Source organism: Gymnogyps californianus, chromosome 8, assembly GCF_018139145.2.
Source record: "Gymnogyps californianus isolate 813 chromosome 8, ASM1813914v2, whole genome shotgun sequence".
NCBI classification, from domain to species: Eukaryota; Metazoa; Chordata; class Aves; order Accipitriformes; family Cathartidae; genus Gymnogyps; species Gymnogyps californianus.
The window spans coordinates 19,915,298-19,930,853 of NC_059478.1; the positions used below are offsets into that span (position 1 = coordinate 19,915,298).

Consider the following 15,556-nt stretch of genomic DNA (forward strand, 5'->3'; position numbering starts at 1 on the left):
GGACAGAAGAACAGAAGAGGCACAGATACAGGGAGGTTTTACTATTGGGAAGATCTTGGGCATGTTACAATGCTGTGCTGACAGAAATTTGCCTTCATGTACCATGTTTTTAATTTCTTTTTCTCTAGAAAGTCTTTTTGGGTATGTACTGGAATGTAGATTGCGTTGGGAACAAATTAAGCTTTGAGCAGATTACGCTTTCACACGTATCATGTGCTTTATGTTGTGTAACAGAAGCACATTTAAAAACTAAGAGGATGGGATAAGGAAGGTGACTTACTGGCAAGTAGGCATGGAAATATTTCACAGGCTGCCTAGGAGAATGCCTTACTGGTTTTTGTCAATCATAAAGTCCTGGGGTATTTTATTGTTGTTTTGGAATGCTAGCCTTTCTGGGACTTTCACATCCCATGAGAAAGAACATAATAATGCTCTATGTTCTTAAGAGAATAGGAAGTAACCATCTCTTTCCTGTAAATGCTGTCCAACGGTATGGAAATACGCTCAGTGAGTACTACACAAAGGACATGTTTCCTCTCTTTTACTGCTACTGTTATTCATGCAGCAATGGGCTGTTTGAATTCAGGGATGCAGATTAAAAGTTAACCTTTGGTTTTGGTTTGTTTGGTTTTTTTAACTGGCATGTTTTGCTTACTCTCCTTAAAAGGGTTCTTGAGGAATCAAACCTCAGGTTTGATCGAACCAGTGAGTATCAGCCATTTAATACCTATCCCATGTGACTTCATGACACCCGTAACATTTTGTTGAATATTACATTCAAATGGGGTAAAGCTGTGCAAATAGTTGCATTGTATGAGCTTAACATCTGACAGTGGTCAGGGTCTGGTGTGTCTACTCTTCTGTAGATCTGAACCCCTTCTCATGCTGTTTGTCAGTTGAGATTTGTAGAGGGGTTGCTCCAGAGGGTGGAGGTTGGAAGCTACTCAACATACGTGTGTGGAAAGCTGAGAACAGTCTTCTCTGATGTCCTCTTCATGGCTCTCTATGCGAGCCAAGCTATTAGGCTGTACAAGGCAGGAATGCGAGTAATCCAAAACTAGGAAGTACAAGATGTATTCTTGTGTCATCCCCTGCCCCTGCCAGCTCTGGAGGACAGATCAGTGGTTGTTTAGATGTGTTAACCAGACTCTTCATTTCCTGGTTTCCATTAGTTTGTTTGCTAAATTTGGTGTTGTGAAAGCATACGTGCCAATGCTGGGCAACACATGGATTAGACTAACTTGTAATATTGAATATCTAGATAATGGAAGGTCATTAGAAAGTAGGGTCTGAGTCCAGTTTGTGAACTCATGGGACATCTGACTTAGATGGTTTAGGACGTCTTATTTGCAAATTATTTTTAATGTGCTGCCTCACCCTACCTTTCCTGTGGTGCCCTTATTTTCCAATAGAAGTGATAGTTCCCCTTCTGGACGCATGCTGCCATGGAGTTGGGGTGGCCTGCTGGGATAGGGACCCTTTGGGAAAGGGGTGGAGAATGTAACCAGGTTAGGACGAGGGCTGGGGCAGCAACTGGGGAGCTCCAGCCAGCCGATCAAACAGGAAGAGGGGAGGGAACTTGCAGCTCCATGGCTCCTGGTTCCCTGGCGGGAGATGATAGTGGTGAGACGCTGAAATGGAGCAGTGCAGCTCCCTCAGCTCTGCAGTCTGTGCTACCCTGCTCCAACCCTCCGTGCTGCTTACACTGTCATAGGCATCTCCACCCAGCTTCCTCCCCGCTCCGTTCACAACACCTCCCAGACAAAATCCTTTCTACCTCTCCTGCCCGCCAAGAGAGGCCAGAGAGCTACAAGTCCCCTCCCTGGTGGAAGGCATGCCTGCAGCTTGGGACCATTTGATCAGATGATATGTGTGGGAGAAGAAAGAATCTTTTTCGTTATCTCTCTCTGATTTAATTCTGAGAACAAAATATAGTGTGGAAATTTGGGATTAGCATCAGTTAAGAGATCATTAGTGTTACAGAAGCTACTTTGAGGTACACCTGAAAGCCCTAAAATGTCAACTCTAATCCTTAGCTAGGTAGGGATAATTAAAATTAATTGTTTGAAGTGTTGCTGATCTTGAGAATTTACTAAGGAGTTATCTGAGCTGGGTTTTAGGCTAATATTACAGTTGGAGCTGTTAAACTTGAATTAAGTTGTTAATTAGTATATGGTTTTGATTGCTTTCTAGGACGCTCCAAAGTAAGTTCCCAGGCAAAGGAATGCTACTCTGTAGTGATCAGACAGCAGGATGTTCATGCATTTCAGTAAATCAGTAGGTTTTCAGAACATCCCCATGTGGAGATGAGTACTGACTGAGTTCTGCACCTGAGATACTTTTTTTTCTTTTTTTTAGCAACTGAAATGTTTCATTCTCATAGTGAATCTGATGGTAATTTTGTTTATTTGCAGAAGTTAAAGAGGACAGTAGTTTTACTCTTTGAAGGTTATTACAGTTTGGGTTACTCGGCCTTGACAGTGTCCCTTTGATTTACACAGGACTCTCAGTTCAAGCCCGACATGTTTGATTATTGCAACACATATGGTTAGTAACATCTCCTGCTGTTGGGAGGCCCCTTGATAGAAGACCGTATGTGTTACAAAGGAAGTGCACTTCAGTTTCTTCATTGATTGTCTTGCTGTTTACTGGAACTAGGAAACATATGAACTTTCAGTAGAAATAATTCAGTTTTAGTCTTTATACATCAAATCCAGGAATCAGCTTGATGAAGTTTCAAGAAAACAGAAACATTCTCTTTTGTGTGCTGCTGTTAGAAGTGCAACAAAGTCAATTTGGCACTAGGAACACAGAGTTTGGCGGGGGCGGGAGGGATGAAATCATCACACCTCTGCATGTTCTCTTATTTTAAATTTATATTTTTTTAATCCACAAGACAATCTAGTCATTTACTTGGACTGAATCTTCATTGCTTAAGAGAGTTGAGAAAGGCATTATTATCCAAAAGTGTAGATACTGAGCACCCAGTATTTCAGTTAAACTTCAGTGCATTAGGTGAGAGTACTGGGTGTTGTCAAATTAAAGGATAACTGGTCCTTCATTAAACTTCTTTATGTCCTTTTCATCTCTTTTATCAATTCAAAATAACATAGACAGGAAATCCTACAGTATTTGTGCTTTGATTTAAGATGTCCTGTATACTATTTTTAAAACATTTTAAGAATATTAGTTGCTAAATAGAAACAAAATCATCAGTGAATCACTATCTTTGACAGACTGGCAGTGAAGTACTACTGCAGAGCCAGAACTGCAGTTGGTATCTTAAGATGTGATGAATTTTTTTGTCAATATATATTTTATTTTATATATATATATACACACACACATTTAAAAAGGTTTTATGTACATAAAACCTTCTACTGCAATCTGGGCAAAATTTGACTGTTCAGGGGAAACCTAGGTAAGAAAGTTAAGCTTTATGAGATATTTCATAAATGTTTTAAGAAATATGTAAACATTGGACACATCTGAAAATCTGCCAAGGCACTTAACTGGTATGTCCAAGTCTGAGAATCCTTTGTAGATCTGTCCTTTAGTTCCCAGCAGCTGTACTGCCTACACCCGCAGTACTTGGAGCATCTTCCTAGGTACTGCATTAGCTATAAAAGATGGTGAGAATTTTTGCAGTTGTCCTGAGACCTAGCTGGAGGTAACAGCCACTTTGTATATACTGCTGCTGTCTTTGTAACATCAGAAATAAAAATCTTTCAGTTGTTGCTGTGAAAAATTTAAAGACGATTTACATGGAGTTCTGTGAAAACTACAGTTGTTTATAGAAAGTAATTTTTTGGAAGTTTTAGGAGAAATGAAAGGGAGACAGTGACTTTGCTTTAGAAGAACAGTAATTGCAAAACAGCCTGTGCAGTTCTAAACATAATTTGCAGCTACATCTCACGCAGAGGAAGAGGTGCTTGGCTCCTCTTTTTCCCTCTGATCAGTTTCCATGCTTCTGAAGTAGCCAAAATAGGATGTGAAGCCAAGCAATGCAGGGATGGGCTATGTTGCTGCTTTTACTGACATCAAGGATGTGCTTGTGCCTCATCCAGATCTCTGCCGTTTGATAGTTTTATAGTCAGTGCCTTGGTATTCAAGAAAACTGTGGAGTGGCGTTCCATGGCAGCCAAGTGGCATGGAACACTTCATGCAGTGAGCTGTTACTCAACTGCAGATGACTTACTCAATTAAGCATTTTCATTTAGAAAATGAACATAGTACATGTCAGTTGTATTTGAAGGAAATACTACCCCAGTGAGCCATAATGGAAAATGAAGTCAGTGAGATCTGGAGCCAGGATATCTAATTTTCATCAGAACTTGTTGTGAAGCAGCTTTGATAGCATCTACAGTTGACATCAAGTTCTCTAACTGGGCAGAGATCAGTGATAGTGAGGGATGCTTCACTTTAATAACAGGCATCCAGCAGGTTGTTTTTCAAGACTTCAGTGTACAGTGAAGAGTATGAGGCTATTCCAATTCTAAGCTGCTTTTTTCCTTGCCTCCTTCTACCGTGTTCTTAATCTATCTTACCTCTTTCTGCTTGCCATTTACTTTCAGGCAAGAGTACTTTGAAGAGATATGAAGTAATTAACTGCAGTTTCGGTATTAGCATGCTGAAAAAAAAAAAAATCAACATTTCTGTTTTTCCAAAGTGACACTTTTTCATAAGGAATAATCTTTTTAACTTCAGTGTTCAGAATCCCTGATTCATAGCTCTTTTTGTGCACTATTCCATAGACTAGATTGTGCCTGGAAGGGGGAGGGAGGGTGAAAGTCTGAAAGAACCCTCTTAAGCTGATTATACAGCTGCAGTGATGAGCTGAGTCTGCCTCAGTGAGCCCACAGGGAACTGGTCTTGCATGTGAAATCAGAATGTGCTGTGGGACGACCGTTTCTGCAGACACATAAAGAGTATTCCTGACAACAGGTAGCAGATAGCTAAAAGTACTTCTGGAACGTTTCTTTTCCAAGTGCCTGTGTTAGAGACAGCCCTCTAGGCCACATGCATGTTTCTGTGGGCTGTGTCACGGTTTGTCTGTTTCCACCTGGGAGAGGAAGATCTGAAGTACTCCCATTGCTTTGGCTGTCTTGATTTAAAAATTTGACAGAAAGTAAGTCCATATCACAATAAGGGTTGGTCACTTAGAGTAGATAAACATGGCCTGTTTGAAAAAATTGTGAAAGGTGAGTTAAATGAAAAAATGCTAGAAAGCCTCATTTTAGTTGATAACGTAACAAAAACCTCATCTGAACAGTCCTTGTAAGTATTTTAGTAAATGTGCCCATCATTAGTGTTTCCTGCAGCTGATGATGGTGACCCTATTTCTATGTCTAAAGATTACTAACTTTTACTAAAGTCTCCTTGGGAAGGTGCTTTGAATTAATACCATGCCATGTTAAATGTCAGATATTAACATATGTCTGAGAGAGGAATTACAAGCTTGTTAATCGCAGGTCAATTGAAGTGGTTCCATAACCCTGTTGATATTCCAGTTTGCTCTGTGTGTACAGTAGCGTTGGTGCTTCCTTGTAATTGTAAAACCTTGTTTCACTCATCTTGCAAAAAACTTCCAAAATTCCGCTCACTGATTTTGAGTTATTTCAAAACCTTTTTCAGTTTGGTAATTTAAGACAGTATCATACCAATATGCAAAATAACATAAAATTCATGAGGCAAGATACTATGCCAGCTTCTGGTTATATATGCTGTGTAATTAATAATGTTTTTTGTGTTATCCTCCAGCTCTGGTCATACAGTCTTCTTACCTCTTTCAGACCTGACATGCTCTGACTTCACCTTTTCATTTAAGGAAGGCGCTCTCATTCTCAGCTTTAACAAACATGAGCAGATAGAGGGGAAGAATCACAAGGCATGCTGCACTACTCTGCTGAGTCACATGTTGCTTTGGGGATGGTGGCCTTCATTAGTTCTTTTTATTCTCATTATTAGCTCCTTGGAGCTAGGGTTCTTGCTTGCTCTTGTTTTGGTAAACGCTAACACTTCTGATTTTACTTATACTGCAGGAAGTATAGTTCAGCTGTAAAGCTCAGTTTTCACCTGGGAATAGGTAAGGGAATGAGTATTTATTTGATAAGAGCACTTTTTATAAAGTGCTTGCATTTAAAAATTGGTATCATAATTAATTGAACTTAGCAGCTAAGTTTACTGTTTTGCTACTGGATGTACGTACACTTGTCTCTGCAGCCAGCTAGAACCTGCTGGATAATGTTTCATCTGCCTGATAAACAAATTAAACAACGTGTTGGAACAACACTGTGTTTACTTTTAACTGTAGTACTAGAATCTTTGCATAACTGATGGTGATTATCCAGGATATAATGATTCATAGGTCTTAAGTAGTGTTTAAAAGAAAAAATTTTTTAAAAACAGGCGGGGGGGGGGAAGTACCATTAGACGTTCCTATGCTTCACATAGATGTCTGGCCTCTGATTTCTAAATGGTAGTAGTTCCCTCCTTCCTCTTCCAAATCTTTGCTGTTTGTCATGAGTGTAGAATTCTGAACCAGAGCAAAGGGCCATGCACCTACCTTTTAGACTGTGCTTTTTCTTAGGAAATTCTTTTAGAAAAATATTGTTACACTCACCATACTGAGTGGGAGAATTTGGAGCAATGAGAGGAAAAATGCTTTGTCTTAAGTCAGTATTGACTTCAGCAGCGTTTCTGCAGATGAGTAAAAAGGCAAAAAGAGATTTCCTAATCTAGCGAAGTATCCCCTAGGTAATACTGCCTGTTTTAAGATGATATTGCACTGGAACCATGCTTCAGTAGCTTCTGTTCTCAGATATTAATTATGCTAGCTGGAAAGGGAAGATGGCTCTTGAAACTAACAAACTGGAGAAAAGAATATGACATCAATTTTGGTGTCTACCAAAAGCTTCCTGATCTTTCTGTAAAACATTTATTCTTTCTAACTTCTGTTATCCATGTTATGCCAAAATGCAGCTTCCCTCCCTGCCCATGACACGTTTTCTATTGAGGCCATCACTGCTGTGAAAAGTCGAGTCCCCTGTTTTGTGTAGAACCTGGCCTCACCTGGGACCTCTGGCTATTATTGTTGCACAGGTTTGGCAATCTGTCCTGGGTGATATGCCAAAAAGCAGTTTCCTTTTCTGAAATTAAAGAGCAGCTACACATATAGAAAGTCAGCTGGAAGATACTCCCTTTTAAAATGTGAAATGCTGTGGATCAGTTAATTGGTGATATCTTACCTGTATTTGTAAGGAACAGGTTTTCATCCATGAGGACTTGAAATTCAGCAGGATCTGGGAGCATTCTATCTTTCAAAGTGCATCTCAGCTTCTCTGCATGCCCCTTTTACTCTTTGAAAATGCTATTCAAAATCTTGACTATATATTTTCTTCTGCACCCATGCCATAGGCTACCGAGCTTTATCATAGAAAAAACAAGTTAACAGCTAACATTAAGCATATGCATTTCTTTTTCTTTTCAGGGAGAAAAAGTTCTACTGGCATTTGAAGCTCGTGTTTCCTCACTGTCACGCTGAATACACTTTAAAAGGGTACAGAGCTTGAAAAACAGATTTTTATAAAGTTTAAATTAGTCTGCTGAAATTGAACTGCAAAATATTTTGATCAGTTCTTAATCTATTTCTATTATACAAGATAAACTCGATTATTATTTTTAGTCTTAATTAAAAGGGCATTTAAATTGAAAAAAATACTTAAAGTTGTGTAGTCCTTTCCTCTTTGAAAGCTAGCAGGCTTTTCAAATCGGGCTAAATGTTTGATTGCTGGTCCTTTTCTCTATGTAAACAGAGCAGCTTGTATATTCGTGAGCGATATCCTGTACACCTAACATACTCTGTTCTCATGGAGCAGACATTCAGCAAGATTTGCCATCCCTCCTTGCCTGCATACTGGAGCTGACCTTCATATAGGATGAAATGGTTGCATTGTTTGCTTTGTAGGAAAGCCCACAAGCACATTTTGCAAAGGCCAAAAAATAAGCTTTTGTTGACAAATCTTTCTCCTTTTTTCCTAGCCTGAAGGGGGGATGAGAAGTATGCCCTTGTCTACTTCTAGGGCTGTAGGAACAGCATGTTTCTGCTGCAGGGTTAGAAACTAGAGATATGCATCTGTTTACTCGTTGTAGATGCCAGTGAAGTCCTAGTGTTGAAATTGAGATAAAACTGTCAATTATTTATGCTGTATTGATACACGTTTATGATCCTCCCATAAACTACTCAGTTGTGCCACTGTAGCATACAAATATACAGCATCCTCCAGATGACTCAGATAATAGATTTTTGTGTACATGATGAACCATGTCTTATGTATTTGATTTTTATTTTTGGTGAAAGGGTGCCTGACGATAAAACACTCGCTGATATCCTTAAGCCATACATTGATCCAGTGGAGTCAGATCCTGTAGTTTGTCAAAGGTGTGTATTGAATAACTTTTCTGCCTAGTTCATCTAATGCACTAATAAAAGAAGGGAACGGTTCTGAATAAATGGTTTAAACTAGCCGCACTTTCAGCATGCAGAGCTGAGTTCCCAGTCAGCAGTACATCTTTAATTCCTGTGATGAAAACCATCCTAACATTCACCAACCAACTAACCCTGGAGTACAGCCACCAAATTTAAATGAGGAAAAGATTAAGAAATTGACTTGCAGCATAAAGATCAAATAAAGGAACTGTAATTCTAAAAAATGTAACCGTAATTAACCTCAGTGGGGGTGACAGTGAACCTTTTCTTCAGAGTAATTAGAAAAACATACTAGTAATTATAGCCCTCATTTATAGGAAATATTTAGTATGTGGCAAATTATTGCCTTTATGAAGTAGTACATACTTTTGGCTGTTGACATGCAAAAGATACCCATCTTTTATGGATGATAGGAAGAAGAGTCATTCTACATCATTGTTTCTTCATCTCTGTTGCATATTCTTTTTTTTCAGATTAAAAATCTATACAGTGTCTCCTCAGTCAGATGTACAAATTTTAATGAAAATAGAAAACAGGAAGCAAAACTCTGTCAGGTAAGGTTCTTCAGTTTGTGTGCTTAGTAATTAAAAATATCAAAAAGAAATAATACGTTTCTTAGTCTTTAATATTATGAATGGAGATTACATAATCTCATGGATTAAACTTCATTGAGTAATTACGAGCCATCTTAAAAATGATTCAGCAAAAATGTTATTTCTTTGCCTTTTAATATGTCAACACTGAAATTTCTGTGCAATTACTGAGTAGTAAATTCAGCTGACTCATCCTAGGACAATTTAAAAAGCCAGGGCACTCACAGCTACATTGGTGGAATAGCGAGCGTGCCTGTACCTGAGCTGCTTCAGCAGCAGTCCATGCAAATGTAACAATGTCTGCAGCAAAGACAGGTTTGTGTTAAATTACAGTATTGACCGACGGAAATGTAGACATCCATTCCCTTCTGCAAGTTCCTCTGTGGATATGTTAACCTCCCCAAGAGACTTGAGGTGATAGTTGAGGAGAGCCGTCTTTTTAAATCACTGGAGCAAAAATTATGTGCTTATCAGCATCCAGTCACTGCATTTGAAATAACACATTTTTCTCAAAGTTACTAGCTCATCACTCTTCATGTTACCATATTTCTGGGTGTGGGCTTTTAAGTCTCCACAATTCAGACTTGTGCAGAATTGTTTTCATTGTTTCCAGAACAGACAATAATCTTGAACTTCAAAATTAAACTTTAAAGAAATAATTTTTGTTGGTATAAATACCATTTTGAACACTCCACCCTGTTGTCATTGTTACTGAAAAGGACATGTATCAGCTTCGTATCATAGCTTGTTGTGGTTGACCAGTGATTCCTAGTTAGGGTTCTTAAAGTACATTCTTTTCTTCAAATGTAACAAATGTAAATAATATGCTTCCCTAAAGCATGGTATATTATTTCTAAGGGGGGAAAAAAAGGTATATAAAAAGAATTTGAGTTGCAACTGAGCTTCCTGTTTGTGCTGTATTTTTTCCCAGTACTATTCAAAAATGTGTAACGTACTTTGAAATTCAAGACCAAACTCTTCATGGTTTTGATTGGGTTGTTTTTTTTTTTAATTTTTTCCTCTTTGCAATTGTTATTTGAAATATGGTTGTAACATTTGCCATCAGAGTTGTCAGCTAGAAACCTGTTGGGTTTAAGTGAAATTGAAGATTACAGAGCTATGGTTCGTATATGCAGGGAGAAGATGTGAAAGGCCAAAGCTCAATGAGAGTTCAAACTGGCCAGTGTTGTTTCAGAAAACAAGAAGGGCTTTTTTTAAGGATGTTAATAGCAAGAAGAGGTCTAAAGAAAACATTGGACCGATACCTGTTGAAGATGTTCAACTGACTAGTAGGGATGAAGAAAAAGCGGAGGTATTCAATGTGGTTTTTGCCTCAGTCTTTAATAATATTGATAGACCTTGGGCTGCCCGATCCCCTGAGTCGGAGGACTACGAGTGTGGGAACAGTGACTTTCCATTTGTGGACACTGAAATTGTAAGGGACCAGCTGTATCAGCTGAATGTTCACAAGTCCATCGGGCCTGATGGGATTCATCCCAGAGTACTGAAGGAGCTAGCGGATGTTGCGGCAGGACCCTTCTCAATCATCTACCAAAGGTCTTGGGAGTCTGGGGAGGTCCCTGCTGACTGGATGTTGTGGTTTAACCCGGCAGGCAGCTAAACACCACACAGCCACTCGCTCACTCCCCCCCCCCAGCGGAATGGGGGAAATAATCGGGGGGAAAAAAAAAGTAAAATTCATGGGTTGAGATAAAGACAGTTTAATAGGACAGAAAAGGAAGGGAAAAGAAAATAACAATGATAAAAGAATTAGAATATACGAAACAAGCGATGCACAATGCAGTTGCTCACCACTGACCAACCGATGCCCAGCCAGTTCCCGAGCAGCGGCCCCCAGCCAGCTTTGCCCCTCATTTATATACTGGGCATGACGTCATATGGTATGGAATATCCCTTCGGCCAGTTGGGGTCAGCTGTCCTGGCTGTGTCTCTTCCCAGCTTCTTGTGCCCCCCAGCTTACTCGCTGGTGGGGTGGTGTGAGAAGCTAAAAAGTCCTTGACTTAGTGTAAACCCTGCTTAGCAAAAACTAAAACATCAGCGTGTTATCAACATTATTCTCATCCTAAATCCAAAACACAGCACTGTACCAGCTACTAGGAAGAAAATGAACTCTATCCCAGCTGAACCCAGGACACTGGAAGCTAGCCAATGTTATTCCAGTTTACAAGAACGGCATGAGGGAAGACCCAAGGAACTACAGACCTGTTAGTCTAACCTCTGTTCCTGGAAAAATTACAGAGAAGATTATACTGTGTACTATTGAAAGGCATTTAAAGAATAATGCAATCAGCAGGCGCAGTCAACATGGGTTCACAAAGGGAAAGTCCTGTTTAACTAGTTTGATGTCCTTCTATGATAAGGTCACCCGTCTAGTGGATGAAGGGGAGGCGGTGGATGTAGTTTTTCTGGATTTTAGTAAGGCTTTTGATACTGTGCCTCACAGCATCTTTCTGGACAAGTTGTCCAACTGTGGGATGAGTGGGTTCACGGTGCGCTGGGTGAAGAACTGGCTGAAGGGCAGAGCTCAAAGGGTTGTAGTGAATGGGGCCACATCTGGCTGGCGACCAGTCACCAGTGATGTTCTTCAGGGCTCAATTCTAGGGCCAGTTCTGTTCAATATATTTATCAATGATCTGGATGCAGGAGTTGAATGCACCATTAGCAAGTTTGATGATGATACCAAACTGGGAGGTTCTGTTGATTCTCTTGAGGGACAAGAGGCCTTGCAGAGGGATCTAGATAGGTTGGAGCATTGGGCTATGATTAATGGGATGAAACTTAACAACTCGTAATGCCGGATTCTGCACCTAGGATGGAGTAATGCCAGGCACAAGTATAAATTGGGAGAGGGGTGGCTGGAGAGCAGCGCTGCAGAAAGGGATCTGGGGGTGCTGGTCGGCAGCAGGCTCAATAGGAGTCAGCAGTGTGCCCTGGCAGCCAAGAGGGCAAACCACATCCTGGGATGCATCAAGCAGAGTATAACCAGCTGGTCAAAAGAGATGATTAACCTGCTGTATTTAGTATTGGTGTGTCCTCACGTTGAATACTGTGTGCAGTTCTGGGCCCCACCATTTAAGAAGGATGTAAAGGTCCTTGAATGCGTCCAGAGGAGGGCAGCAAAGCTGGTGAAAGGACTGGAAGGAATGTCCTATGAGGAGCAGCTAAGGACTTTGGGGCTGTCTAGTTTGGAGAAATGGAGGCTGAGGGGTGACCGCATTGCTCTCTACAGCTTCCTGAGGAGGGAAAGTGGAAAGGGAGGTGCTGATCTCTTCTCCCTGGTATCTAGTGATAGGACATGTGGGAATGGTTCAAAGCTGCACCAGGGTAGGTTTAGACTGGACATGAGGCAGCATTTCTGTACCAAGAGGGTGGTCGAACACTGGAACAGGCTTCCTAGAGAGGTGTTCGATGCCCAAAGCCTGTCAGTGTTTAAGAGGCATTTGGACAATGCCCTTAATAACATGCTTTAACTTGGTCAGCCCTGAATTGGTCAGGCAGTTGGACTAGATGATCATTGTAGGTCCCTTCCAACTGAAATAGTCTAGTCTATTCTACTCCTGGACCCCGGGCAGGGAGTGTGGGTGGAAGTCCCAGGTGAGTCTGGTCCAGGTATTTAAGACCTATTGGTGCTCTCTGACTCCAGCAGTAGGGATTACACAGACATTTACACAGATTTCTGAAAGACAAGTGTCTGGACTGACTTCCATTTAGTTCAAGAATAGCCAAATTCTGGGTGTTTAGGGGTAAAATTTAGAAATGCTGGTATTGTGAGCTACCCTGGAAAGTTCATTGCAGAACCACCTGGGCTGATGAAGTTTTCTCAGTTCTGTCTTTCTCCTGTATTTCTCAGTGCTTCACGAAGGGCTATTGAGCACAGGCACTTTAGCCATACAGATTGTATGTGCTGTTGCACCCAAGTAAAGAAGCCCTTCTAGAGCTCAGCTCTGGGAAATGAGATCAGAAACAATTTCCCATTTTTAAAATATTTTTAGCAGACTCTTCTGCTCATCTGTTAATAGTGGTACTTAGGACACGTTCCCAGAGCATGAACAACCTCTGTCCCCTTCTCAAGTAATTAACTCAAGTTGATGCAGCAAAAACTGAAAATGCATTCAGTGTGTTACTGCTGTACATCTTCTTGCAGTACATGATTGGAAAGGCAGTATTCAAGCAATGATCTTGAATAGTCATGTGTATCTTAAAAATAAAGTAATTTATACACAGGTGGGTTTTTCCCTGGTATTTTAGTGCTTGGTTTTTCACATTTCCTTTTTTAGAAAAGAAGGAAAAATTGCTTTTGTAATAGCATGTAAAGTTCATCTTTTAATCTTTTGAAATAGAGTATGTAAGTTGCGTAGAAGGCTTGGGAAAGAAACGAATTTGGTATTGAAGTGGACTACCTCTTGTGCTCATCAGTTCTTCTGTTACTTAACCATTTTCCTCTTCTGAAGTCAGTATAATGCTTCCTTAGCTCACAGATTTGTTGAGAGAGAATTCTTCTTCATGAAGTTAAATTAACTTAACTTAAATATCCTTAAGTTTGAGCCTCATCTGTATTCCCAGAATTGGCTATGTTGGTTGATATCAAAGTCACAGTAATTGGTGTTTATCCCACTTAGTGAATGTAAAGTTTAAAGCTTAAAAAGAACTGTAGAAAGTTAAAATAGAAAAGTGTTTTGACTTGAGAAATGCAATTCCTCACTTGGAAATTATATGAGTCTGTTCATGTAAGTTGGTGGAGCAGGCTCAGCTGTGGCAGTGCAGACAGGTCAAGGAAGCAGCATATTGAAAGAAAATTCCTCCTCTGAAAGGAGAGAACAAAGTTTGTTTGAAATGATGGACTGCTATGTCAGCAGAAAAGCATCTTCTGTTGACATAAGCTGTGTCTCTGCCAGCAGGCGCTCTCAGCGCAGTTATGCCAGCGTAGTTGTTGTGACAAAGGCTCTGTGAGGGAATTTAAATTTTTACTGTACTTGCATTACAGTTAAGTAAGAGGGAATTTATTTTGATTTCTTCTCCTTTTGCCCACCCACCCCCCCCCACACCCCCCCCAGTTAAATTAATTTGAGGTTTATAGCTCTCATTATATAAGTCAATACCTGGAATTGCAGTGGAAGTACGTGCAATTGAACCAGGACTGGCTTGCTGCTTAGTGGTGGTCAGTGTGGAACAAAAGCTGAGTGCAGACAGAGCTCTCTCACGTTTCTTCATCCACATTTCTTTAACAGTAGGGAGCTGTTAACTGCTGGTTTGTGTAGCCTTGAGTGCCACTGTCAGCTCAGAGTAATTTCTCATCCTGTGCCACCTCATTCTGTGTGATTTTAGGCTGTATGTTCCTGTATGGCAAAATCCGCTTCTGTCGCTCTGTGGGCAGACTGGAGGAGTAGGATTGGTGTAGTCTACTAATACATGCAAGTCTGCATGAATGTGTTACCCAAAACTTCCCCTGTGCCCACCAGAAAAATTCCTTCTCCACAAGCACTAGATAATAGAAAGGCTGTAAATATATGTTGTTGAATCGGATGTTGTTTTTAGGCTTAGCAGAACCTTTTGAAAAAAATGCTTTTCATAGTTACAATTACGTATTATTGAGGAAGTGCAATGGTGTTTCAGAGAACATCTAAGTATGATTATTATGGGTTATAAAATGTTAGTCTTCTAGTTTTAAGATAAGTATGTTACAGAAAGATTTTAGTATTTCCTGCAATTGTTTATGAAACAGGAGTTTGTGGTTTAGTTTGGCTGTTTTCTGTGTTTCACAGCAAATGGCCCTTTTAGTTTGATGGTCCTTTGCAGAATGTTTTAAATTTTTTGGTTTTTCTTTTTTTCTTTCTCCAGAAATATAAATTAGCCATGTAGTACAGATTTCTGCTTCTCACAGGAGTTCTGCAGAACTTCAGAAAGCAACTGGATAAATCCACTGGTGTGGAGATGTCGTGGGTAGTTGCCAAACAGCATGGTGCTTGCTTTCTTCTTGCGAGGTGCCTTTTATCATCAGTGGTGACAGTTCTTAGAGAACTTTGTGATAAGCTCTTATTTCTGTCTTCTCTAAAACCAGCTTGTAAGAATTGCTTACGGTATGAATTGGTAGCACTCCACAATTACTTGGAGTAACCTAAAGCATAATCTCTCCTCATGTCCTCTCCTCCCTACCTGTCACCTAACGCTCTATAACACTGTAACTGTTACACGACTTGATAGTCTTCTCATTAACTACACTTACTTTATAAGGAATGTTATGAAGGAGGGTTTGAAAAAACGAGTGTTACACAACTCTCTTCTTCCTTTAAACCTTGGTTTGGAAAAAATCTGCCTTTGAATGGGTTATAATAGTTTTCCATTTGGTGGTGCTTGCCTCTATCACCTGTTATGCAATATTTAGTTGGTGGTTGGTGTCCATTCTCTCCTCGGTTGTAACTATTCCAAGAAAGGTTTAACTGCTGCCTCTTGGATG

General features: G+C 40.1%; 1 protein-coding gene across 1 annotated transcript in view; it reads left to right on the plus strand.

The window, feature by feature from the left end:
• The window catches only part of ZNHIT6 (zinc finger HIT-type containing 6), a 36,386-nt gene that overhangs the window by 5,068 nt on the left and 15,762 nt on the right, over positions 1–15,556 (plus strand). The window contains exons 6-8 of the mRNA XM_050901021.1: positions 7,490–7,558; positions 8,360–8,440; positions 8,962–9,042. Of these exons, the coding sequence (XP_050756978.1) occupies positions 7,490–7,558; positions 8,360–8,440; positions 8,962–9,042 (231 nt within the window). The remainder of the gene's footprint in view (positions 1–7,489; positions 7,559–8,359; positions 8,441–8,961; positions 9,043–15,556) is intronic.